At 38.0% G+C, this 27,656-nt stretch overlaps 1 protein-coding gene across 1 annotated transcript in view; it reads right to left on the reverse strand.

Moving 5' to 3' along the window:
- Positions 1-1,933: 1,933 nt before the first annotated feature.
- crim1 (cysteine rich transmembrane BMP regulator 1 (chordin-like)) overlaps positions 1,934-27,656 on the reverse strand; it is a 130,644-nt gene continuing 104,921 nt past the window's right edge. Inside the window, exons 8-17 of the mRNA XM_039667154.2 lie at positions 24,343-24,471; positions 23,093-23,249; positions 18,601-18,722; positions 15,475-15,687; positions 15,173-15,388; positions 13,396-13,617; positions 13,084-13,272; positions 10,140-10,256; positions 8,332-8,519; positions 1,934-7,046 (exon numbers count right to left, since the gene is read on the reverse strand). Coding sequence (XP_039523088.2) covers positions 6,870-7,046; positions 8,332-8,519; positions 10,140-10,256; positions 13,084-13,272; positions 13,396-13,617; positions 15,173-15,388; positions 15,475-15,687; positions 18,601-18,722; positions 23,093-23,249; positions 24,343-24,471 — 1,730 coding nt within the window. The 3' untranslated portion in view covers positions 1,934-6,869. The remainder of the gene's footprint in view (positions 7,047-8,331; positions 8,520-10,139; positions 10,257-13,083; positions 13,273-13,395; positions 13,618-15,172; positions 15,389-15,474; positions 15,688-18,600; positions 18,723-23,092; positions 23,250-24,342; positions 24,472-27,656) is intronic.

The following is a 27,656-nucleotide window of genomic DNA, read 5'->3' on the forward strand; positions in this document are numbered from 1 at the left end:
CGTTACACATGCTCGCACTGTGTTCTCATTCAGCATAAATTAATCTCGCTGTTGTGTCTTCTTGTATTCATACCTCAGCGCCATAAATTAGCAGGAAGTGGAGCATGAAATAAAGTCTAACAACCTGAAAATCAACATTGCTGAACGCCAGCAGAACTGTAATGCATTTATGGAGTCTTCACTTTGTAACACACACAGCCCTTCCTGTTATCAACACGCACCTTGATTATTAAACAGTATAATCTCTGTGGATCTTAACAAATGCCATCTGACGTCCCCTGAAATCAACCGAGTCTTCCATATAGGCTAGCATACATAAATGATAAAGATTAGCATCATGTGTCAGTGTTGCCCCTAACACTGTGTTACAGCTAAAATGTAACACACACTTTGTTATGGCAAATTTTGCCAGTACGTTACGAGCATAATAAGCTGTATTTTTTGCAAATAGGTAGGCCTACTTCACACAGTTAAAATTACATTATCATTTATACATCCTCAATGAGTGTTATTTATTATTGTAATTAAAGTACCCTTAAATTAATAGCAACAAGCATCTTGAAAAAAATTCAATGTGTCTGTGTAATGGCAAATGCTGCCAGCAAGTTACAATAAACTTACTGTAAATGTTACTTACAAATATATATATATATAAAAAAAATACTCCACAAATATTTTACAGTAGTAAAGCAAAAATGATAAAATATTCAATAATAAAGATACTTTATTAACAATAATAATAAGTCTTTCAAATGGAATTAATTCCAATTATTCTGAATAATTCAAATTATTATTATCATCAAAGTGTCATTAAAGTAATATCAAAAATCTTAATAAAAATGTAAAAATATATTCAAAATGTATCCTCATAAAAATAACAGCTGATGAGTTTGGGTTTATCCCTTATGAAAATTAACCATGGTTTAACCAAATGGTAAAATCACAGTACAACAAAAATAACCATGGTTTAACTACAGCATTTGCAGTAAAACCATAATAACTGCAGAATAAACCATGGTTTTACTACCGAAACTTTTAACTTCTGTTTCATTTTAGGTCGAACTGTCCCTTTAAATGATCCACTTTCAAGTCCCTTTCAAGTTTCAATGATATATATAGTCTTTGATGATACTGCACAAGCTGAAAACTGCACAGTTGAACTGCTTTGTTGTAAGTCGTTATCCTTGATTGATTCCCTGCTTGTGGACAATCATGTGATATAGTGTGGAAAACAGGAGTGCCACTAACAGGGTGTGCTGACTTCATATTCTGTCTGTCACTGCCTTCACATACCATCATCTTCATACTCTATCATTTTGTTAACTACTCCATTTTGTTTTAATTTTTAATTTTAGTGCCATTCATGTGAATATTCAGAACAAAAATGAAGTTGACACTCCAGCATCAGCATCTTTTATGTCGGAAAACTACTAAAATTGTTGCGCAGCTCTCTGCCGCCACCCTGTGGTCTGATTGCGTAACTGCATTCCTTATGGTCCGCCAGCATCTTCTCAAGGTCCTACAAAGACTAACGATCACACCCATTCTACAAACGATAACATACCAATTAAAACATGGTGATATGAAACATTAAACTATTATAGCCTACTTAAAATCGGTCTCTACGTCTTTATAACTATGCCATTGACTTCCAAAAAGGATGGTTTAGCGTGTAAATTGGTGTTGTGTGTGAGGTCATTTGTGGTTATAAGGAGTCTTATGGTCAATTACATTTTTTTTTTACAAATCACACGTCATATGATTCAGAAAACTTGAAATATAGCACACAAGTTGTTTACTTTTACCATATTTAGAGCTTGACAGCCTCAGTAAATTCTTATTAGCATATTTTATAAATTACAATTGCTAATAGATAGTTTTTGCACAGATCATAAAACACAACCGTATGTCTTAAAAAAAAATCAAGATTCAATTGTTTAAAAAGTATTTATTGTGCTGCAAAGAAACAAAATAATACAAGAAACTGGGAAAAAAATCTGCTGTGCTACAGGAATTCTGAGTCAACTTTTCATCTAGCTTTTTTTTTTTTTTTTATAAATCTGCAGTTTCATGACCCATGTTGACAGTATTATTATTTTTTTACACAAAAATTAAACACCAGTAGTATACAAACTCCAGAAGGGTTGATATTTCATGTAGAAAGAAAGAATGAGAGGGTGGAGAGGGGACACAGGGACACATTTCTAGAAGTTTCCTGGGCTTCAATTTCTTGGAACAAATAAACTTGCTTAGCATCCTTTTAAAAGTTAAACAATTGCGTACTCTCCGACGAGGCAAAAAAATTAAAATAAAATAAAAAAAAGAACAAACGGAGACACTCCATGAACTTTGAAACGCTCTTTGAGAGATCGTCACAACGCAAACATTTGTGATTTGAGCTGTGTCTTCCGCTAAGTTCAGTTTTTCTGCTCAACAATAAATTATTAAGGTCATAGACAATATATTACATCTCTAATTACTTACTCTCTCAAAACCTTTTTTGTATTTTTTTTTAGTAACTTTTTTTTTATTGTAAGTTTTGGCGAGTGACACTCAAGTATTTACAACAATACTTAGAGAATGCACAAAAAAAGAAAAAAAAGTCTCCACCCTGTAAGACCCAAATAAATGTGCAGGTCTGCCCGAATCAAATCTAGTCCTCGGTGTTCGTCAGTTTTCATCTCAAGCACACTGTGTTCAGAGGCAATGAGGAGGAAATGCTGTTTAGTGTGTGGAAATTGCATTTTAACTTGAAAGTGGGCTATCACAGATGTCACATTGCTCATTAAATATGGATGGCATCTAGCTGAAATGCTGTTTTTTTGCAAAGGAGGTTGGGTCCTCCAGAGCAATGCTCTCTCCAGCGAACCATTAATAATTCTTGTTTACCTCTCTGATGCTTTTTGATTGGCCGTGACTGAAAGACAGGACTACCAATCATTTGTTTAACTTCCACAAAACAGAAACGTGGTAAAGAATAAACAGGACTGAAAGTCCAGATCTTTGTATTTTGCCTTAAAGCCTCAAGAGCTAGTGCTTGTTTGGGAGTTGAAACTCATTAAGTGAATGATATTGTGAACACATGTGTTAAACAAACGTATCATCAGGAGACAAATCTGGGACATATTTCAGCCCAACATCCGCAAACTACATTTTGGAATTGGGACATTATTATCATGACAACTAAAGAGATAGATTACCCAAAAATGGAAATTCTGTTATTAATTACTCATCCTCATGTCGTTCCAAACCCAAAAGACTTTCATTCATCTTCTGAACACAAATGAAGATATTTTTAATGAAATCTGTCCCTCCATTGACAGCCATTAAGGTAAAGGCATTATAAAAATAATGTGACACAATATTAATCTCCAATGCATGTTGTGTTGATGTGAGAGCACACGATGTTGCGTGAACGCACGCCAGAGATTCATATTTTGTAAATAAAGTGGTAAATTATGTTTTTTTGTGCATACAAAACTTGCGTCGCTTCAAAAAATGAGGTTAAAAGTGGTAGTTGCATAGGCTGTCAATGGCGGGACAGAAAGCTCTCAGAGTTAATCAAAAAAAATCTTAATTTGCGTTCTGAAGATAAACGAAAGTTTTATGATGGCGAGTAATTAATGATAGAATTTTTGGGTGAACTATACCTTTAAACACCTTCATTTTATTTCCTGTAATGAGAAAATATTTATGAAATATTTTTATTAATGAAGTAAAATCATGCTAGTATTTGCTGCATTGCATTTAATCTATCCTGATTTTTGGAAAAGCGTCATAAAAATAATGTCACAACTGTCCTAAAAACAGGCTCTATTTTCATTTTTTTCAAAATGTAATTTCTCTTTTTTTTGTGTGTGCATTTGATTAAGGGGTAAAAGTTGACTTGGAAGTGTTTTCGCAAGGTTCAAGAGACTATCGCTGCACAGGGTCCCACAAGGGCTTTAAAAAAGTAAAAAGGGCAACTCTATTCTATTAAGAAGATTAGTTAGAAAACAAACCAAAACAAGAAAGAAACACATAGGTTACTTTTCTCTCTCTATATAAAAGTGCCAAGTTGTATAGCTCTACAAACAATATCACATATAGATAAAGATACAACCAAGACAAACTATCACAAATCAACAGCCCCGCCCATTCTCCCTCCCACTGCCCCTCCCCTTGCCCCGCCCCCTCACTTCAACAGCTTATGTCCATCAAACATTCCAGTAGTTCTGACACCTGAAGGGACTCGTGACAGGAAACAATGAATCAAGAGCGTCATCGTTCAGCCATCAGATCACAATGACGCTGCTTCACTTACAGAAACAAAGGCTTTGTTCACACTGCACACAAAATCTTCTTTAAAAAAAATAAAAAAATCTGATCTATAGAATTGGCTGTCCACACTGTGTGAAAATTAGTTTTCTTATGGTTTTATATTTCACACTACAAAAAAACAAGCCGAATAAGCCAAATAATCCGATAATCTAAGCCAAATAATCTCATGGGCCCAAAACGTTCAACTGAGCAAAGCTCTATGAGAAAACGAGAGGGGGAATAAAAAAAATCAGACAAAAATAAAGGATAGAATGAGATGTTTGTCTTTTTTCTGCATCATCATCATCATCATCATCATCATCATCATCATCTGTGCTTTTTTACCACCAAACAAACGCCAAACAAAAAAGGCAATGGAATGCCTGTCATCATCAGTTTGCCATTATATAAATCTCTCGTTTGGCTCAATCATAAATACATTCATTAGGAAAATGAACTACAGATGAAGAGAATGCATGTGCGTTTGTGTGTGTGCACACTTGTACATACATGCGCGAACACATATACACACATACAAATATACTCACATAATATTTCAGGTCTTTTCATTCTAGCAGTAATATGTACATAAATGTTCCTATAATAACTTTGGATTTATTAAGCCAAATTTGTTCTCAGCTAGAAAACCAGAACACAAAGGTGCCTCAGTAACGTTTCGAAGCTTCCAGAATAGGAGGCCGTTTCGTGAACAGTACAAATAAAGAAAATGGAAAACATTTATCCAAAAGCAGTATACGTTTGTCTCAAAAGCCCTACCAAAAATCATTCGATCAGATTCCTTGGACTTCATTCATAAAACACAGGCAATTTTCTTTTTTTTTTTTTTTTTGCGTAAATCATTCGTAGAAACATTCTCTCATAAATTGTCAACAACTTTTTGTGTAAATTCTTCTAAGACCTACCAGTATTGTATGTAGTAATCAAACATAAGATCACAGTTTTCGGACAATTTAGAAGCTTTGCCATGAATCTTTGAAACTTTTGCGAAACTTCTGTGATTCGTAGTGTTTATCAATGTAATAGTTTGCAGAAATACTAGTATTTAGCAATATGTCCATTCGTACGTAAACTGCCGACAATTCAGAATCTTTTATGAAATCGTTCGTTAAACGATTCGTATGTCAAGCGTCGACAATTTACACCTTTTTTATGTAAATTATTCACAGAACCAATAGGATTTACATATAATTTTTGAAATTTTTGCATAGTCACTATTTTCTAAACCAAAAGTGGTTTTGTTGAACAATTACACAAACATTTCTACATTTTTTAAACTCGAGAATGATTTTCCAGACGATTTACAGGAAAAAAAAAATCCGTTCTGCTCGCATTTTTAGGAATAAGGCCATTTGATTCTATGTTTTCTTGGTAAATGTTTCTTAAAAGACGCAAACGATACTCACTACTGGTTTTCATTCCTACAAAATGAGGTTTACAGAATCAATGCAAAAGAAAAGCGGCACTTGTAAAGCATAGCCTCAAATCCAAACCACTATCGCTATGTTCTTGCATCTCGTGACACAATCCTCCGACTCGTTTCAGGAAAATAAATCTTTGCTAGGAGTGTCATTCTCTCCTTAGTTGTGGGAGAAAGAGCAAATGGTGTTTGTATGATTAACTGGGAAAATGCTTGTTTGTGTAGGGAGAAATACAACATATAGAGAATCCCGCACATCCATTAACAGGAAGAACTCGTGTCCACAGAGCGGCTTACTCTGTTTCCTCCTTTTGTCTTTAAATGAGAAATAATGGCCACTCACCCACAGCACTGGGGAAATCTTACAGTAGCATCTCCTACAAAAAAAAGAGCATCTGTAGCAACAGACTTTTTTTTTCTTGCGCCTGATTTTCCCTCTACCCATCTCTTCGCTGTGCTCCATAGACAGTCCAGCGTCTCCTCTGTCTCCGGGAAGTGAACGTCCCTCCTCGGCCTCATCTAGGCGCATCAGGTACCGCACACAGAGAAGCTTTGGTTCAGCGTTAAGTGTTCACACAAGTCAGAAAATGATCACTCCTAAAACAATTTCTCTCTTTTCCAACAAAAAAGTAGGAATGCAGGAAAAATATTGTTTAAAAACAAAAAAAAAAAAAAACACCCCAGTTGTCCTAATCCCAAAGATGTACATTTGACTTCACGATTACCTTCAACTTGTGCCTGAACATCCACGCTCACACAAAAAGATGCTCACCTATCATACCTCTGATTCACAAAAATATTCCTCTCCGAATGAACACGCTCACTCCGTAATGGTTCGGTTACATAGGTGCGGTTTCCATCTCCTGGAGAGACTTCTGGGTGTCGACGTGTGATATATATTTTTTTTATTTGCTTGGAGTGAATTATGTGACTATTATATTTGTTATTCTGCAGCAGGGTCTCTTCTCTGCCCACTTGGTTTGGTGGCTTTGTCCGTCTCTACGATTTTAAAGTAGGTGTCCAATGTGCCGCAAAGGTTTGGCAGCTGAACACGGGCTCAGTCTCTCTCGTTCTCGTTCACTCACTCTCTCTCTCTCTCTCTCTCTCTCTCTCTCTCCCTCTCTCCTGTTTCTCACGCGGTCTGGTAGAAGTTGTCAGCTTGCAGGTTGTTGTGTTTCTGCATGCTGTAGTAACCGCTGTATCTTGAGTCGGGATCTGCAATGCGGAGCATGCGTTGGGAGCTGTCCACTTGGACCTTCGTCCCCTTCTGGCAGTCCACATACACCAGCTGGTTATTGAGACACGTGGTCTATACAGCAGATATGAGAGGACAAAGAACAAAGTGAGTCTTGGACCGCAGAGAACATTTTCTAAAGGTTGGAATACACTACAGGATTTTTACCGATGTTATTTTCTCAACGACTTGAAAGTCTGGTAGTGTGTGATACTCATTTATGTAGTGTATGTGATATATTCAGATTTTCAGTGTCTGATCAAGTCATGTGCTGTATTCCAGCCTTACGTATCATTTTGGGAATGAAAATAAAGTTAATAAAAAAATAGATAAAAATAATAATATTTATAATATAAATAGAAGTAAATAGAAGTATAATATATACAAAAAAGTAAATAGAAGTGTTAAAATATTAAAATGAGAAAAAAAGCACATACAATTACTGAAACTCAACCCTAAATTTAAAAAAAAAATCGTAAAAAAATATACAAAAAAAAGCTCATTTAAAATATTACACTATAATAGTACATAAATAATACTAAACTAGCACTGCTAAACTAAGGATCTATCTATCATTCTCTCTCTCCATAAAGGCCTGTTTAAACAAAGGACAAAATTATAAAGAGAACAAAAAAAGATTCTCAAACTCGTTTTCTAAATCTTAAAGTTCAGCACAACTATAACGATAACGGCACAGAGAAACTATATAGTTGAAATCACTTTCAGGATGAACGATAAAAACATTGACAGCCAGTTAGGGCTGTCAAACGATTAATCACGATTGATCACATTCAAAATAAAAGTTTGTATTTACATTATATATGTGGGTGCAGTGTGTATAATTATTTTATATAATACACACACAAGCTTGTATATATTTATGAAATATTTTCATGAATATACTGTCTATAGATTTATATATAATTTATATTATATATAAATATAAATATTTTGTATATAAATAATATTTTTTGTATGTGTGTGTATTTATATATATATATATATATACAAAATAATTATACACAGTGCACCCACATATATTATGTAAACACAAACTTTTATTTTGGATGCGATTAATCGCGATTAATCGTTTGACAGCCCTACAGCCAGTCAGAATCTGTAATGCTTTAATGAGCTCGAGCATTTAAAGTGACAAGCATGCGCTTAGAATAAACAGAATTATATTGTCCGCGGGTGTGGATACTAATATAGTAATCTTTATAGTTATCGTTCTTGGTGTGAACTGGCCTTAAGGTCTATAAACCTTCAAACTTTTTTCAAAACTTTCAAACAAATCTGTTCATGCAAAGATTCAATTAATTCAGTTCATTGTAGCGAACTGAGATGAATAGCAATGCACCTTATTGGGTGTGCGGTAGCAAGGCATAGGAATCCACTGCTTCCGCTGGTTGACCAACAGCAGGGCGGCGATAGTGAGCATCATCATTAGGATGGGCAATGCCACCCAGGCCCAGTGCAGACCAGCATCCTCGCTTCGCAACGGTGTCTTTCCATCTTTGTAGGGCATCTGCAGACTTCCAAAGTCACCTGAAACAACCCACAATGCAACTTTTGGCATGTTTTGCTCCTGAAAGCAGTGACTCGTTATGTATTGACTCACTGGGGTGATGTAGAACAGTTCAAAATTCAATCTTGCCATATGAAATGCAAATATGGCTTGATTGTAAAAGTAGGAAATGTCAGACGTCTATATCAGCAATTAAGGCAAATGCCAGTCTTGACAGACAGACTCCCACTCACATAAGCCTTAACTAAAGAAACACATGAAAAATCAAGTAGAAATTACATATTGCTATCAGAGAAAATCAAAAGAACCAAACAGCCAGCTTTGTGAAACTCTAGACAGTGACGTTTGATTCAAATGACTTGAAAAGCCACAGAATGCTTGCTAATTCTATAGCACAAGTACATGAAATTGTTCAAAGAAGAATGAAATCAGGAGACATCATAATTAGTTTTAAACATTGAATCTGTAAACTTAACTCATTCCCCGCATTCTTAAGAAAATGTGGCCCAGCCAGCGTCAGCATTTTTGATCATTTTTGAAGAAAAAAAAAGCAATACATTGAAGAAACCTTTTATAATGACAGCAATTTTAGAACCGTTTTAGTCACATTTGGTCAGGAAAAAAATAGGTAGCTATTATTATTATTTGCGGATATCGGTGTCACCGTGAGCAAATTAATTGCATTCCTGCTTTAAAACGAGCATTCGTAAATATTTTAAATAAAAGTTGTGCTCATGCGGTACCTATAAGCAGACAACGTCATGTCATAAATTTTACGAAACCAGTAACACAGCAACGGAACACAGAAACGGCGATGATTAGCTTCTCTTCCGTTTTCTCGGAAATAATGTTTTGGTAGGAACGAAAGTTTACATTGAATATTTCTCCAGAATCAGCCAGCGTGAAGGACGTCTACATTCCGATTGGTTGCTGGCGTTTTGCCGTTGCTTGCCGCTGAACCGAGTCACAGCTCGTTACCATAAAGTTGAGCTTCTTTCAACTTTCTGATTGACGCTCAAAACGGCCAAAACGCGATGTCGATGGATTTGACGCTCCTTACAGGTGAGAAAAGCCTGCTTCCATTGAAAATGAATGACTTCCGGCTGCTTTGGAAGCTCAAGTCGGCGGCGGTGTGAACGTACAGTAACGGAAGCGACGCGCTCGTTTTTTTCCAAGCGTGTCCGTGCCGCATCGAGATAAAAACATCTCAAGTTTTCAGAATGCCGCAAGCACACCATAAGTGCACAGTAGGTCACGTGACAAGAACCAACCGGAGCGCAACCACCCTAGCACTTTGGAAAAAAGGACAATACGGCGCGCCCAGCGTTTTCTACGCGTTATATGTGAATCCAGCCTAAAGCTAGCATAGCAATAGCACCCCTTGTGGCAACGCTGAGATACGCATTGTAAATTGGATTTTGATAGGTTTTGGTTCACAACATGCCCATTCCATTTAGGACTGTTTCAAGTCTGTCTGATAAATCAAGTCTTTTTCAGCGATTCACTAAAAGAATTGGCTCATGAAAGTCATTTGCTCATGAATCAGACTTCACTGGTTGTGCTGTACGTTTATTTTTGAGCATCGAACAAAGACGACACAACAAAGATTTACTGTCTATATATAATTTTCTCATACGAACCTCTGAACTGTGGCATTATATCGTTTTCGCTATGAGTCGGCCAGGCTGGCTGATGTTTCTGGTTGTCTCCCCGTTGGTCCGTCTTCTCGATGGGCACGTTTGTGGGAGCGTAGCTCTCTGTTATTAAAACATCAGAGACATGGGTACACAAAGAATGAAACAAAGAGAAAAGAGTGTATTACAGAAACAAACAAACACACACACACACACAAAAGCACATAATACAAATTGTAACAACATTAAGAGGAGTTGAGAAGTGCCCACTCAGAACAAACAAGATCCGGGTCAGTGTGAAATGCGGGCCATGGTCTAATTAAAAGCTCATCGTCAGAGCGGTATCTTCGAGTGGGAAAGCACCGAAGGATGAGTGATTACCCAGAGTGCACACGACACCACTCTCAACCCACTCACTGATCCAGAGCCAAGTGATACAGCAATAAAGAGGGCCGTGATCAATGACATTATCTCCCAAATGCAAAGAGAGCTAATTTAGCCTCTGTCCAGCTTCGACTTAATCAATTCTTTTAAAATGATTCATCTCAACGAGTCCGTATTTAGACGAAAGACCCATTCAATTAGAGTGAAGGTTCTAAGTAAACATGAGAGCCAAAGAGAGAGAGAGAGTCAGTGAGATTAAAAGAGAGCATTAAAAAAAGAGAGAGGGAAACGTATGACAGGACTACAGAGAGCAAAACTGCTAAGAGATTTATTCTAGTCAGGAAAAACGTGCAAACAATTTGCGAATTAAGCAGCTATTATCTCCAGTAACATGATGTATTGTAGAATGAAAAAGACTCTTTAGTGTGAAATAAGGGCAGGGTTTGCTTTTATCCATCAGGATTTGATTGAATAGTAAAAAAAAATATGTTATTGGTTAAACTTACTTCCCCAGCCCACGTGGAAAATAGAAAAATAGCAACCATATTGCTTATGGAGCGTTGACAGAATTGTGAGAAAGGAAAGGTCACAGGACTCATGGTAGCGTTCACCTTTCCTTCTAGGGTCAATCGATTTTCTAGATATCCTAAACGTCATCAGAGAAAATAACTGCACTCTACTATCCAATCTTTGTGTGTGCAGAATTTCAATCTGTCCTGGAAGTTTTTCTTGGAGAGAAGTGTCTTCTTTGCTACCCTTCTTGACAGCAGGCCATTGTCCAAAAGTCTTGGCTTCAATGCGCATACAGATAGACTGCCAATACTGAGCAGCTCTGCCCTGGTGGCAGGAGTCCATATCCAACTCCTCAGGAGAAGGCGCTTACTATACACTCTGGGACGTCCCGATACCTTCTTGACAGCAGTTGAACCTGATTTGGGTAAAATCTCAGGTGCAATATTCCTTGCAGCAGCTTCCTCACATATGAGGCCATTTTGATGCAAAATCATGATAGCTGGTCTTTCTTTCTTTGGAGGTAACCATTGCTAATACAAGAACACAAAGATTGGAAGCACTTCTTCCCTCCTTTTACAGCAAACAGTCTGCTCTTATAATCCAATCAGAATGATTTGACCTGGACCATACTAGTTGAAATGATGTTAGCTGGTCATTTTGTGAGATGGGCAAAACAGTGAAATTTGGGCATTTTGCAATTATTTCAATTGCATCTGATCAATCTGCACAATAATCTAGAAACACAAGCCCCTTTCACTCAGCCATCCTGCCCGAATGACTTAACCAGTAAATGCACAAATCTGCTGTTCACACAAGCAACGCCTTACCGTTCAGAGACCGTTCACACATCAGCACCAAAATAGCGGTAAATTCTGTGATGTCAGTCATCAGAATTGATCTTTAAACGCTGCACTGTTTTCAACATTCACCCGCATGAGGAAAAGCGCTTTAGTCTCTCTATCTGTTTAATTTTACAACATTTTTTGGCGTCTGAGTGACAGTCATAAGGGGATGATCGAATGGCTCGCGTTTTAGCTCTTAAAGGATCAGTTCACTTTTAAAAAAACTTTTGCTGATAATTTACTCACCCCCATGTCATCCAAGATGTCCACGTCTTTCTTCATGAAAACATTCCAGGATTTTTCTCCATATAATGGACTTCATTGGGAACCAAACGGTTCAAGGTCCAAATGAGAGTTTCAGTGCAGCTTCAAAGGGCTTTAAACGACACCAGACGATGAATAAGGGTCTTATCATGCGAAACGGTCGGTCATTTCAAAAATAAATAAAAAAGTTTAAGTTTTATAAGCACAAAAATGACTCGAAAAAAGATTGGTTCGTTTTGATGAACGAGTTCGAACAGGAGAGTCACGAACGCTCATCACAGAACAGTATTTGTGCTTATAAAACTTGAAATGACAGATCGTTTCGATTGATAAGACCCTTATTCATCGTCTGGTATCGTTTAAAGCCCTTTGAAGCTGCACTGAAACTCTCATTTGGACCTTTGGTACCCAATGAAGTCCATTATATGGAGAAAATCCTGGAATGTTTTCATCAAAAACCTTAATTTCTTTTTGACTGAAGAAAGAAAGACAAGGACATCTTGAATGACATAGGGGTGAGTAAATTATCAGCACAAGTTTTTTTTTTAAAGTGAACTACTCCTTTATAAACATGAGATGCGCATAGTAGTATCCGGCTGCAGGTGAAAGGAAAAGAAGGCTGAGTCTTGAGCGTGACATGCTGAAAAATGTTACAACTTCCCTTACTGGTAAATTGCCAGAACCGATTTACTGGTATTTTTGAAAAGGTCCTTTTCTTTTTTCTTCTTTTTTTCCCCCTGTTCACACATGATCTCTAATCAGTAATTTACCAGTAAAGACTGGGCTAATATTAATCACCACCACAACAATTGAAGCAGAAAACTTGATGTCACCCAATACTTTTGGCCACGTCTGTATAGTAGTGTTTACCATGCAGATTCACTTTCCCTCAGTCTGTTCTCCTCTGATCTAATCTCTATCTGAACACACAGCACAGAGGTCCTGACCTGGACACATGGGGCAGCAGCTGCCCTCCACGGTGACCGGCTGACGGCAGGGTAATGCAGGACAGCTGACAGTCGAGCAGAGGGTCTGGCCTTGCAGGCAGTAGCAGTGAGTGCAGCTGTCAATGTCCCATCGCTCCTCATCCATGTACGTCTTCCCGTTGAAATGACACACGGCCCTCGGCGTGGCATCTGGTGAAGAGGTGGGATAAACGCTCGGTCATAACCGTGTCATAAACACCCACATGCGATCAAAAAGCAACTAAACTGGGCTGTCTGGGCTGTTAGGGCAATATGATCTTCGGCCGTGCATACCTAGACAGTATGGGCAACACTGGCCCTTTCTGAGCACAGGCCGGGCGCAGTTGACCGGCGGACACGACTCGGAGAAGCAGCTGATGGCTCCGTCTAGACACACACAACTGGAGCAGACATTAGGCTTCCAGGACTCAGCGGCCAAGAAGATATCACCATCTTCATTCCTGCAGTAGCTGGGCATGCTGTCGTTACTGGGCGTCTGAGGGGTCACTGGGTCATCTGAAGAGAGACATATACATGGATTTATTTACTAGGCAATGATGTGAAATATTCTAGAGTGAAACCTTATTTTATCCATTGGGAACTGATAATGAAAAGTGGGCATTCAATACTAAAATGGAGCCAGACCTGTATTCACAGATTTATCCATGTGCACCGGAAACTCGTTCAACATGCCGTTTATCAAGTTTGGGGACGGTTCGATTTTTTAATTGCTCACCAAGGCTTCAATTATTCGATCAAAAACACAGTAAAACTCGGAAATATTCTGAAAAATAATTACGATTTAAAATAACTGTTTTCTATTTAAATACAGTTTATTTCTGAGATGGCAAAACTGCATTTTCAGAAGTCATTTCTCCAGTCTTCGGTGTCACATGATCCTTCACATTCATTCTAATATGCTCATTTATTTGTTCAAATAAACATTTATTATTTTCAATACTGAAAAATGAAAAGAAAGTTCAAAATAACAGCATTTACTTTTGAAATAGGCATCTTTTATACACACATTCATATAAATAACAACAGTTCTTTTGAAATGGTAGGTTGGCCTTCACTTCATATAAGAAGGTACAAACACTGGCTCATATTTGTATACGAGGCATTTGTCGGCCAGCTTCCTCAATATATGAATAGTTTATTAACTTTTAATAGTCAAGGGTATAATCTACGCTTAAGTAGATATATTCTTTTAAATGTTCCTTTAATGAAGACATAGTTTGGAAAAACTGCTTTTATTTATACTGTAGTACATCAGCCACTTGGAGTGAGATCCAAAGTTCATTGAAACTTGATGAACTTATTTCAATAAGTGAGTTCAAGCTACATTTAAACAAATTATTCAAATCTGTCTGCACTTGCTCTTAACACTTAATCTTGCTTTATTTTTGTATATGTGTCTGTTGTGTAATCTGTTTTATGTAGTTATGTATATTGTGTGCTGCTATTTTGGCCAGGGCTCACTTGTAAATGAGATAATTATCTCAATGTGATTATTTCCCTGGTTAAATAAAGATTTAATGAAAAAAAAATAATAATTGCAAAGGCCTTAAAACGTTAGTTCAGTTATAACACGGTTTCTCTTCTAACTGAAGCAATAAAAGTCAACATTCATTGACTAAAACATAAAAACACGTAAATATTCATAGCTCAAAAAATATATTAAATCTTTAAATGATTTCAGCAGCACTGAAGAGCAAAAGGAAGTATGCTATAGTTTAGTTGCTGAAACATTTTCTGAAACGCGATCCATTCTATTCCTCTGTCAACCCTTCGGCTCATAGTGTTGATCCTGTACTCCAGCGCCCATGCAGTATTCATCATTTCCAAAAAACACATGCATTATGCACATTCACATTTTGATAACTTTCCTCCAGTCAAAGGGGTCTCATGCCTCTATGCTCTAAAAGTTCTCACAATGATGAATCTTTTAATAAAAAATGATTCCCATTAAAAAGATCCAAATATCACAGCTACTTTGACCTTGTGTTTGGTAGGTTAGAGCAAGTCTGATGACCTTTTTCAAATGTAAAGGTTTTTGTTGACAGCACACCTGGACAGTGAGGGCAGCAGGAATCCTGCGTTCTGATTGGACTGTGGCAGAGGAGGGGCGGGCACACCTCCGTCTCACAGAGCACACGTCCGCTGTGGCAGGTGCACTGAGTGCAGGAGTCGATGTTCCACGTCTCTCCCTCCACAAAGTACTCTCCACCCGGGGCCAAACACACGGACGCCTCACTCAGCTCTGGCTTATGGGAACTGGACTCTTCTGAGAGAGATAATCAATATTTGAACATGTAAAATGCATCTTTGAGTATCTATGGAGATTGTCAGCATGTTGCAGTGTTGACTCACCTGGGCAGGTGGGGCAACAGTGGCCGGGTCGGATGGTGGGGTTATCACAGGGGGGCACCGGGCAAGAAATAAGGGCACACATTTCTCTCCCAGCATGGCAGTAACAGTCCCTGCATCCGTCGTGCCAGCTCTGCCCATTCTCGTGCCTGCGGCCGTCCATAGACAGGCAGGAGCCCAATTTCACTGCTGGAGCCACAGACGACGAACTCTGATCTGCACAGAGGAACAAATGAATGAACAATAAACACAGCAGCTGCTTTTCTGCCTTCATAAAGCCTAGGAAAATACTGTGGCAGAACCACGACGTCAATTCCAGTCCAACTCCGCTAATCTATTAGCCTGGGAAAACCCAGACAACTTCCGGCAAATTTAGATTTGCTCTGAAAGTTAGTCTGGCAAAGAGCTCATTCAAGTCCATTTCCAATCCGTCGAAATCGCGGCACCGGTCAGAAACGTTGGGGCGGGCTTTACACGATGATGACAGCGCTGGGATTTTGAAGCAGATTTTGTAGCCTACATTACAAAGATGGATGCCGCCGTCGAACATCACTCGTTCGAATCAGCTATCGCGTCTGTTTTAAGCGATTTGAACGTTTCCTTTTTGTTAAAAACCGAGCAAAAAACAACACTCGCAGATGTTTCTCCCGCGACGTCCGTTGGTGACGCCCCTCTGGAAATGATTTGTCTATGACGCTTTGCCGGACCACAACTCAGTTACAACTGAAAATGGTCTGGTTTTAACCAGGCTACAAATCTATGTAAGTTTGTAACAAATTTGCATAATGCCAGCCTATGATCTTCATTGGCTGCGTGCGAACAACATATACTTAAACCCGCCATCAAACACTGTAGTTCAGATGGTGTTGTTGACATATTTGGTGTTGTTGACATATATACCGAGAAGACTATTTCCGGCGCTGTAAAAACCAACGCCATTATTACGGGTGTCAAGTGTGAAAGAAGACTCCAGAGCTGAAATTTAGACATGGTAAAGGGCGTTTTGTTTCTGACACTGTAAGCGGTAAACAGTCACAAAAGACTGGGCCATCTGACCAATCAGAGTAGGCTCTCGGAAAGGAGAGGTTTAGAGAGACTGGATCCTTTATGAACCGTTTCATACACTACGAGAAAAGAGGTGATGCTGCAATATATATTATGAGAAAATTAAAGTGTTTTTTTTTATCTTTGATGCATGTAAACCTATTTTAGGAGACATGCAAAAAAAAACAAAAAAAAAAAACAATGGATCCTTTAAAATTGCTTCTGTGCAGCAAACAAAACTGGTCCTGTGTTTTGCCACCACTTGATGCCCACTGTAAAATCTGGGTTGAGAACTTCTGCTTTGCAGTGAAAGCAGATCATAATTAAAATGCATTTAGAGGAGGTTTTATTTTAGACACAGAGCAGATGTTTGTTTAGAGTCAAGTCTTGATGGATTATGTGGCATATTAATAGTGAAACGGGAAAGCCAGAGGATTCCCTGAATAATTTTTGCATTTATATTCCAGACATTTGACCTCTTCAGTGAAACATTTTCACTGGCTGCTCCGCAAACAGCGTGAAATGACAAAATATGCAAGCGATGCTTCACACGCTCCAAACCCCACAGCACAAAACATTCTCAAATCTCATTCTATCTGCCAAGAGCGTCACCTCTCACTGCCTCTCTATAACAGCGGCACGGCTCCAGCCAGGCCCCAGTCAATATCACACAACCATTTCACATTGATTAAAATCCTGTCTGGGTGATATGAGGAGGATTCACGTTTCAAAAATTCAACGTGAGAGAGATTAAAAAAAGCTATTTTTTTCCTCACTCTCTCGTCTCATTAAACGGAGCGAGCTTGTGAATATCTCACGTGCCAGCTTCATTATTGAAGATGAATCAAATGAGGACACAAGAGCTGTATGAATAATGGAGGAGTGTGAGTAACTGTGGGCCTGGCTTTTGTATGTACAACAGGTGGCCCTCAAAATAAATGGAAAATATGGGAAAGGGGGATGAGTCATGCTGGAGACCCTGGTCTCTGTGAATACGAGACCCAGCAGTGCTCTATGTGCACATGGCTCACGCTTAAAAATGACTGAAATAACACCTCAGCATGTCGATTCAATGTACTATAGCACTAGATCACCTCTGGCCATGGAGGGGAAAAAATCATTTTAAATTTTTTAAATGGAAAAAACATTCTTACCAATGCTAGTTGTCTAAATAAAGACAAATTTAGGCATTAAAACAGATTTATCTTATGCATTAAAGCAATTTTTAAATTTGTCTAAAAAAATAAAATAATAATAATAATTGCATGGCCTTGAGCGGCTTATTGTGTTTGAGAAAAGTCAGCAATCTTTAACAAATTATTATAATTATTAATGATATTAAACCGAATAAACAATTTTGAAAGTAACGTAGTTCATTACAGTTTTGTTATGGTTAACAACATCTATATATTTTTTTCCGCAGCTGGAAAAATAAATAAATTAGATATTAGATATGCAATTCACTGACATAAAATAAGCTAAAGTTCTATACTTATAGTTAAAAACTGTAACTGAAGCTAAATAGAAATATACAACTATTAAAAATGAATTAAACTACTCAAAATTAAACTCAAATTAAAATGAAAACTGAATATATATATTAAACGCTAATTCAAAATATTTACTTGCCTGGTTAATTTACTAATTATTGAGTAATTGCTAGCAATGTAACTTGGTGCATTAATATAGAATTAAAATGATGTGCATTATCAGCCGTGGATTTATCCTAAAATTACGTCAAATGTGGCTCATCCTCAGATTTAAAGGGCTAGTTCACCCAAAAATGAAAATGATCCCATATTTACTCTCCCTTAAGACATCCTAGGTGTATATGACATTCTTTCAGCAAAAAACACAATCTGAGTTATATATAAAAATATATATCTTGGCTCTTCCAAGCTTTATAATGGGAGTGAATAGTAACCCAAAAAGAGCATCCATTCATCATAAAATGAGGGTAAGTAAACTATGGGACACTTTTCATTTTTGGGTAAACTAACCCTTTAAGATGGGATCTATCATTTTCCTATACAAACCAAATAACACAGAACCATACTTTTAAATGTACATAATACTTTTGCTTACCTCTACACTGACAAATCAGACAGCCCAACTCATCATGCTGGAAGCCCATAGGACAAGCCTTGTCACATGGCAACTCGGGGCATTTCTTACAACGGCAGGTGTCACAACCATGTTTGTTCTTACTGGTAAGAGAACATGAGAACAAGAAAGCTTAAAAAAGAGAAAAAAACTAATAAAATCATACATAAATAGTATAGTATACAGTAAAATGGTATAGAAATACTTTTATATAACAATAATACTTTTGAAAAACATTTTTTTATAAATTATGTATGTGTAAATGATGTAGAAAGTCCATTGTTTTTCTATGTAAAATATGCACCAGACGGACATATTTTAACGTTGTGCTCGAGTCTTTTGTAATCTCACACATGACATGGCAATCTAAAAAATTGCAGAAGTTGAAAATGAGTTTAACTGTTAAAAAATGCTTCTCAAGACCTTGTGCTATTTTCCCATTTCACTGCTCACGTCTTACTTTTTTAAAGCAAAGAAGACAGACAGAGATTACCCCATTTTTATTTGTGGATTGCTGGATCCACACCACTAGGTGTCAGTATTGGTTCAGAATGGCTGTTATATTGGCCACAAATATGACTTAGTGCACCTTTAAAATAACTCTTCAAGACATATGGACTTCATAAAGAGTCAGTACACACACTCAGCACACTTTGTCATTGGCACATCAAAGCTTGGCATTATGCACCAGGTGCCAAAGACACGGTCCAATGTCATCCGTTAACACTGGAACAGAGAGCGAGAAGGAGAGAGAGAGGAAAGGAATTTGTTGACCTTACATGAAGTCCTTCAGCAGATGGCACATTAAAGACGACTAACCAAAACGACCCATCAAAATACTCCTTGAAGTCCAAGGCACCTTCCTTGGAGAACAAACTCTTGCAGACGCACTGGCCTGAACCCCAACTGCCCATCTCACACACACACACACACGCTTGTCCCCCATCCCCTATCCGCTCTTATCAGATGAATAATAGGGCTGAGAAGCAGCCATGTGCAGTGCATATTTGGTTTGGTGATAAGGAGCTATCAGGTATGATGTCAGCAGTGGGGAATATCAATATTCTTTGTGCAAGAGGAGGAAATCTGCCCTAAGCTGCATGCATTATTCAGGACGCGAGCTTGATCCTAAGCCATAACATTAAGGGGGCATAAATAGATATCTAAAATTAGAATCTGAGATGCAAGCATTGGCACTTGTGTGCTCATTCATGACGGCAGAATTGGGGAGGAAAAGAGACAAAGATGGGCCAAGGGCCGAACTCTGATAAATAAAGACTCGTCTTTATTCAACCACGCTTGAGGGAATGAGTCTCAGATAGGAGACTATAGAGGTGCAAGACCAGCGAACACTGCTGCCTTATTCTCTGCACTTGTCATTGTGGTCTTTATTATTTTTTAAAGAAACAGTACACCTAATAACAAAAATGATTAACTTAACACTTTGTTTGAAGCCTGTTTTTTAAATCCCTGGTCAGAGCCTGACTCCACCCACTGGCAATATTTGAAAATGCTAAAAAAGTGGGCAGACCCCAGCGGAGATAGAGGGTCGAAATAGACGCTAAAACACTCCTGATCGTTTTCAATACTCACAATTCCAATTCTTGACTCCCTACAGTGGTTTTGAGGACACAAGATGGTTTTTATACTGCCAAGGGCGTAGCTCGCGTGGTGAACTGAAACCTGCGTACGTCACCAAGTGCGGAACATCCAATAGGAAAATTCAACTGCAGTAGCCACCGTTCAACCTGAAGAGGGCAGCACTAAGATGTTTTTACACCATATATTGTAGAAATAGAACACTTTATAAACAAATGTCAAAAAGTTACTCGAATCAATGACTGGTATTAATAAAGATCCATTCTTACAGCTCATTAACTAAAAAAAGTTGGTTAAGTGTTTAATATAAAGACAATCGAGAGGAGGAAATCATGGGATTGGGTCTCGACACAGGCCAAATTGGAACCTGCATTTCCCATTTAAACTCCAGAGTGCAACATGAAATCTAGACGCCTAGAAATCTAGAAATCTAGACGCACCCTAGCGGCAGCAAAAATTATTTCGCAGTAGACTCTTTATAGACGTTTTAGCTGGAAAAACCAAACTCTGGTCAGTCCAATCACATCGTGTATAGAGTCGGCCGGGGGGGCTTAACATAATGACGACAGAGTTGCGACGGTTCACTGCTACTTGAAAACAAAGAATGGCTACTGTCTTTCGATTCGGCTTTTGACCGCTACTCTGGATGATTTGAACTTAAGCTTTTCTTTGAAACCAGAACAAAGAACGGCACTTGAGTCATTAAAAAAAAAAAGATGTGTTCGGAGTTTTGCCGACTGGATACGCTCTGACTATGTCACCTTCTTCGTTGCTCTGATTGGTTGTAGCGCTATCCAATTGCGTGCAGAGAGAATTTGAAAGACAACCGTTTATCCCGCCCCTCGGATTGAGCCCTGTCAATGATGAGTTCCCAGACCTAACATCTTGATGTAGGTCTGGCATGCCAAGCTACAACATGTCCGGAGCATGTGTGCTAACCACAACATCACAGCTCCAACCTGAGGTGGGATTGGTTGTGCTCAACATCAACTGTGATCAATTGCTAGATAGCTCCGTCCACAGTGAAATCTCAGTGGTCCCAAATCTCACTCCTCATAGCTGTAAGTAAAAGTCAATCTTTCCCCGAGTCAATTCATTCATTGAATGAACCAAACGACAAAAAAGATTTGTTCATTTTGATGAAAGAGTTTGAACAGGAGAGTCATAAACACGCATCACAGAACAGAGCAAGGCAACCATTTGAGCTTATAAAACTTAAACTTTGTTATTTATTTATTAAATGAGCGATCGTTTTGCTTGATAAGACCCTTATTCATCGTCCGGAATTTAAAGACCTTTGGACAGTTTGCACTATAAACTGTCTTTTGGACCTTGAACCGTTTGGTTCCCATTGAAGTGCATTATATGGAGAAAAATGCTGGAATGTTTTCATCAAAAACCTTAATTTCTTTTCGACTGAAGAAAGAAAGACATGGACATCTTGGATTAAATGGGGGGGAGTAAATTATCAGCAAAAGTTTTTTTTAAATTGAACTAATCATTTAATTCGCTGCTTAATCACCATAGTATAAGGCATTATTGGAGAAATGAACTAGCTAGTCACAGCTGTTTTCTTAAACTGTAGCAACTCAAGTGCCATTCGTCGTCATTGGTTCAACAATATAAAACTGCTATTAATAATGCCTGGTGTTTTATCTGCAAATAACAAACATGGCATTATTGCTATTTTTTTAGTTTTCTGTTGATTCCCACTTACGTCATCCTCGGTCCAGCACATACTCACACGCACACTTTTTAAAATGCCACTAATTCTCTTGGCTACATGTTAGCTTGCTTATTTTGCTCAAGAGAGTCTGTGCTCAAGATATTTAAGTCTGCAAACTTTGCGAAACTGTTTGCGAATGTTCAACTATGGTTTAAGGAAACATTGTATTGTTGAACTACAGCATGTTGCGATCAATGGAACTTGAGACCATATATGACCGTCATTGAGTGGTGGTGCTCATACAGGTTTTTGGAGTTTAAATGCGGCACGCAACAGTTCCCAATCCCTCTTCCTGTTTTTCTCTTTCCTTAGAAAGCATGAAAAAAAGAAAACCCTGACAATCAGACACCAGTCACTGAAAGAAGTGGCACCCACTTTCTTGTACTTTTCTCTCCTTTCTCATCTCCATTCGTCACAAGGTGTCTCTTTAACCTGCCGACTGCACAGCTCCACAAAAGTTTTTACAAATTGGCTCAGCGATCTGCCTGCGTAATTGGAGCATTTCTTTGCAGACGTGGAACAGCAGTGTTTATTCGCAGTGGTGTCAAGACATGGTCTTGTGTAGATTAGGTGTTCAGGTTCGCTATCGCAGCTCATCCTTTACGGGGCGCAATCAGAGACGCTGATCTGAGCCGGCTCTAATTAGCTGTCAGCTCCAAACTCGCAGTCGGGCACAAACAAGCAAAGCATAGCGCAGGGGATCATTTTGTCATTCACAATTTCTCCAGACCGTTTTAGGAACAGTGTGGGATTCGCTTCATTTTGTGACAACTAAAGACTGCTGCCTGCCCTGACAGTTTTGAAAATCATTGGGCTAACAATGACATAAAATGAAAGATAACAATGGTCTGGGCTTTTATGGAGCTATATTATTACCTCAGTGAAGTGCAGCCTCAGGAAGACGTATAGCTAACATGTCATGTAGTTAACCTTTTTCCAAATTGCCACTGTTCGCTGTTAGTGAAACTAACAGTCCCCCAAAACCAATCCGGCTCAAATACAAGTTGTTGTGGTCAAAACAGGAAGATATTTATGACTTTCATGAAGTTTAAAGACATTTGACCACTGGCTGAACAACTAACAATGAATGTTTAACAGAAACTGCTCTTCTTGTTGTTACCTCTGTGTATCAGATTATAGTTTTCTTACATGTAGCCGAATGGGCATTCCTTGGCACAGGCCACAGCCTTGCATTTCTTGTGACGTGGGCGACATTGGCAAAGATCACAGCCGTGAATGTCAGTCTGGAAGCCAAAAGGGCATTTTAGAGTGCAGCTGGATATTAGACCACTGCACAACTCTTCTCCTGAAGGAAAGAGAAGAAGAAAAACACAGCAGAGACCAATTCATTACAGCTTTACACATTAATTGCACTTCAGTAGACATGCTTTAAAATTGGCACATATGAGAAAGGCAACATGCATTAATACAAAAAGACTAATTAATTTAGTGCCCTGTATCCACTAAAATACATTATAATATAATATAATAGTAGAATAGTGCCAATCAGCCAATCAGATCCGAGACACAGAACTTAATATAATATAATATAATATGATCTAATATAATAGTAGAATAGTGCATGGATGTAAAAGGCTATCAGCCAATCAGATTCGAGAAACAGAACTTTAATATAATATAATATAATATAATAGTGCATGGATGTAAAAGGCTATCAGCCAATCAGAATTGAGAAACAGAACTTTATAATATAATATAATATAATTTTTCCTTCATTATCTTTAACTCATCCATTATTTATTTAGTTTTTTATATTATTTTATGCTTTGAGAATCACCCAACTATTATATTATACAAATTATAATATTAATTATATTATGTTATATCTTGAATTTGTATATAATAATTATATATAAAGTTGTAAAAACTGAAATGAAATGCTGTACACTTACCAAATAATTAGAAAATATTAAAATTCACAACAAAAATACTGAAAAAAGAAGTGTACTCTATTCTATAAAACTATTTTCAGTAAATGATTCAGTAATATGTTTTGTGAATTTGTAAAGGCAATTATACTTTTATGTTCAAGCATATTCCTGAACATAAATAAATTTGAGACACAAATCAGTCAACTATGTCCAAACTTTTTACCAGTAACGTATATCTCAGAATAGAATATTTTTAATCCGCAACCAGGTTTGCAGTTCCACCCTAAATCAGCATTATTATCTTTTTTCTCTGACATTTGTCAGACTTAGATTCACCCAGTCTATCTTAGCATAAAAAAAAAAATCCCTTAATCCATCCACCCTTCAGTGTTTATCCTTATAAACATCTCTGCTAAAGCCAGTCAGTGTCTGGAGAGAAAGCCTGACAGCGTGTGTATGGGCTGAGGAAGATGAAGCACTTCTCCAGTGACGTCACAGCTCACTTACGTGTCTTGCAGCCGCATGTCCTGCAGCCGCTGGAGTCCAGCCGGAAGCCATACGGGCAGCTCTTGTGCTCCAGCGTGCAGTTGTCCAGTGACCCGCAGGCAGGGGGCGCCATCGTGATGTAGGTGGGCTCTGGAAAAAAGCAAAAAATCCCCCCAGAGGAAGTGAGTCACTCTTGACTAAGTCAGACAGTTAAACAGAAAGAGAAAGAATATGGGAATCGTAGGGGCTCAAACGGGACTACGCTTATGAGTCATGGGAGTCAAAAACAATTTTCCACAGACTTTCTTTTACTTTCAGTTAAAATAATAGTTCACACACAAACAAAAATCCAGCCATCATTTATCATCCTGCCTCATCCTCATGTTGGCTTGGGGAACACATAAGGAGAATATTCTGGCCAATTTTTTCAAGATAATAAAAACATTATTACAGTAAAACAGCATCATATCGTATTAAATCAAGTTTTATATTTATATGTTTCACTTTCAGGTTCAGGTTTATTCATTCCTATTCTTTAATGTCTTTTATTAATTTTAGTATTTATTTATTTTATTTTAGTTAGCTGCCAAGGCTTTTTTAAGTTTAAGTTTTTCACCAAATACTGTACTGTATTTACTCTCTCCCTCTCTAATATATATACATATATATATATATATATATATTAGCCTATTTTTTCAGATTTAGGGTCATATTCATCCGCAGTCACACAGCCGAATACTGTATTTGCTCTCTCTCTCTCTCTCTCTCTCTCTCTCTCTCTCTCTCTCTCTCTCTCTCTAATATATATATATATATATATATATATATATATATAAAATATTAGCCTATTTTTCAGATTTATATATTTAGGGTCATATACTCATATTCATCCGCGGTCACACAGCAAAAGAACAACCAAAACAATGTTCTAGAGGCCAAAAGTTACATAGTGTACATTTAATAACAACACTGAGAAAAAAAACATATTTTGGGTGAATAATCCCTTACTTTGATGTAAAAAAACAACAAATAGTATCTCTCTTTGCTCGCGATGACATCTCAGGCCAATAAATATCCCACTTGGTTATAATTGATTAGAATGAATCGAAAATCAGATTACAGAGCTGTTTAATATATAATATAAACCATTCATCCATTTAGATTCTGACACCCCTGACGAGTTTCTATTTGATCTCGATCTTTCCGGTCGAAAGTTTTAATCCATTCTGAAAAAGATGGGAAACAATACAGTCAGATGTATAGACAGAAAGAAATAGAGATGATAGATAAAGTTGTCAAGGTCTAAAATGGATAAAAGCCTTCATGATACAGTCGATGGCAGCTCTCCAAAAAACGGGCCGTCACCACTGGAAATTGACTTTTTCACGGTGCGACGAGAATCTATAATTCGCCACTCCAGCAAAACCTGAATGCTTGTAGTACATGCTGAAATTACTGACTGAATTGATTGGTTTGTGCCTGTCAAACAGATCATCCAATCAGCTTCACTCTTGGCTCTTTTCTCCTGAATGCACTGCAGTGCTGTTCTGCTATAGGAAAACAATTCCAAGTTCAAGTATTCATGAAAACACGAGTATGCAATTTTTGTTCGAACAACAACAGATGATCCATCTTAAAGGGCCAGTTCACACCGAAATAAAAATTCACACAAAGACTTTCTAGTGTGTGCTCTTTGAAAATTGAAATGGAGACGGTTTGGTCGTGTATTATGCTAATTAGTAACTGCAGGCACGCGCTTCCTCGTGAAGAATAATCAGAAATCATTACCATTAGAACGAGGATGAGAACGAATGTGTAAGCGTGTGCTGCTTGTACGCAATTATTAGTGAAACAGACCCACTGTGCTTTGTTTATGCTCATTAAGCCGCTCTTTTAAACAGCATGCGGTCTCTGGTGGGCTGACCCTAGACCACACGGCTGCTGGGACACACTGCGCTGGAGAGAGACAGACTTGTGTCAGAATTTGCAAATGAGTCAAGACACGTTCCTCTTGATTAGCTTGAACCGCACACGGAGAAGAGACACATGAGCAGTCAATGGCTGAAAGAGAGTGCCGTCCTTGCATTAATAATTAGTGCAGTACCTTTCTCAGACCGAATATAAATACAGTTGTCATGGCCTGAATTTTGGGAGTCAATTCCTTATTAGAGCTCACCGGTGTCCTTTTTATTGCATGGAAAAGGGAAGAAACGGTTACACTTTATTTTGATGGTCCTCCAACAGACATTCTATTGACGAGAAGTAACTTTGCAACTACATGTCAACTTATTCTACTAACCCGAACCCTAACCTAACAGGCTACTAATACTCTAATGAGAGTTATTTGACATAGTGCAAAGTTACTTACAGTTAGTAAAATGTCTAAAGTGGACCATCAAAATAAGGTGTAACCAAAGAAACTCTTTTTTTGTTTAATGGAAAAAAGAGAATCAGATGGGTTTGAAATTAAAGGTGCTATATGTAATTTTTAAGGTCCTCTATAGGTGATGTTTTAAATTGCAACCAATTTTTACAAGAGCGCTTGTTCACTAATGCGTGCTTGCTGGCCACACTGAGACTTTCAACACACCGGAGAAAGCATCACACAACATGCTGGAAACTCATGTAAACTCCCATTGCAACGTTACAGTAATAGGCTACTTTTATCAGCTTGATGTTGAACTAATGCTCCATGCTCGTACCATGATAACGTTACATTTCTGCCGTGCAAAGGCAAAAGACCTTAACTTCAATTTTGGTCAAAATGAGTTATTGTCATATTTGGAACAATGGACATCAGTTTTATCATGTGGACAAATATCTTGCGTCAATTTTGTTATTTTCTGCTAAAAATAAGATGTTGTTTTTGCCGTAACTTCCAAAAGCAGAGTGAAAGCAAAGGCAGAAGCCCTTAACATCAGTTACGGTCTTTTAGCTTTGTACCGCTGCACTCTAGAACGCCATTATTACGTTACGGTGAAGTTAAGGCACTCTGCCTTTGTTTTACCCACCAGCAACGAGTTCCAACGCTGAAGTTACGGTGTTATTATGCGTAATTGAAGCACTTTTGCCACATGCATCAAATAAAGTGAAAACAAAATTGTACCGCTGTTGCAGTAATACTATTAACTAGTACTAGTAGGCCTACAAGTTTTCTCGTGTCATACAGGGTGGCAATCTGACAGTCCACTCACTGACAGAAAACAACGCGAGTAGGTTGGGGACGCTTCACAACACGCCTCACGACACACCTCCCCGGGCGAGGAGAAAACATTACCAGACACACACACAAACCAACCCAGCAAATATAACAGATCGCAGCTTACCTTTTTTTT

This window comes from Pimephales promelas, chromosome 15, assembly GCF_988280905.1.
Source record: "Pimephales promelas chromosome 15, fPimPro1.hap1.1, whole genome shotgun sequence".
NCBI lineage: Eukaryota > Metazoa > Chordata > Actinopteri > Cypriniformes > Leuciscidae > Pimephales > Pimephales promelas.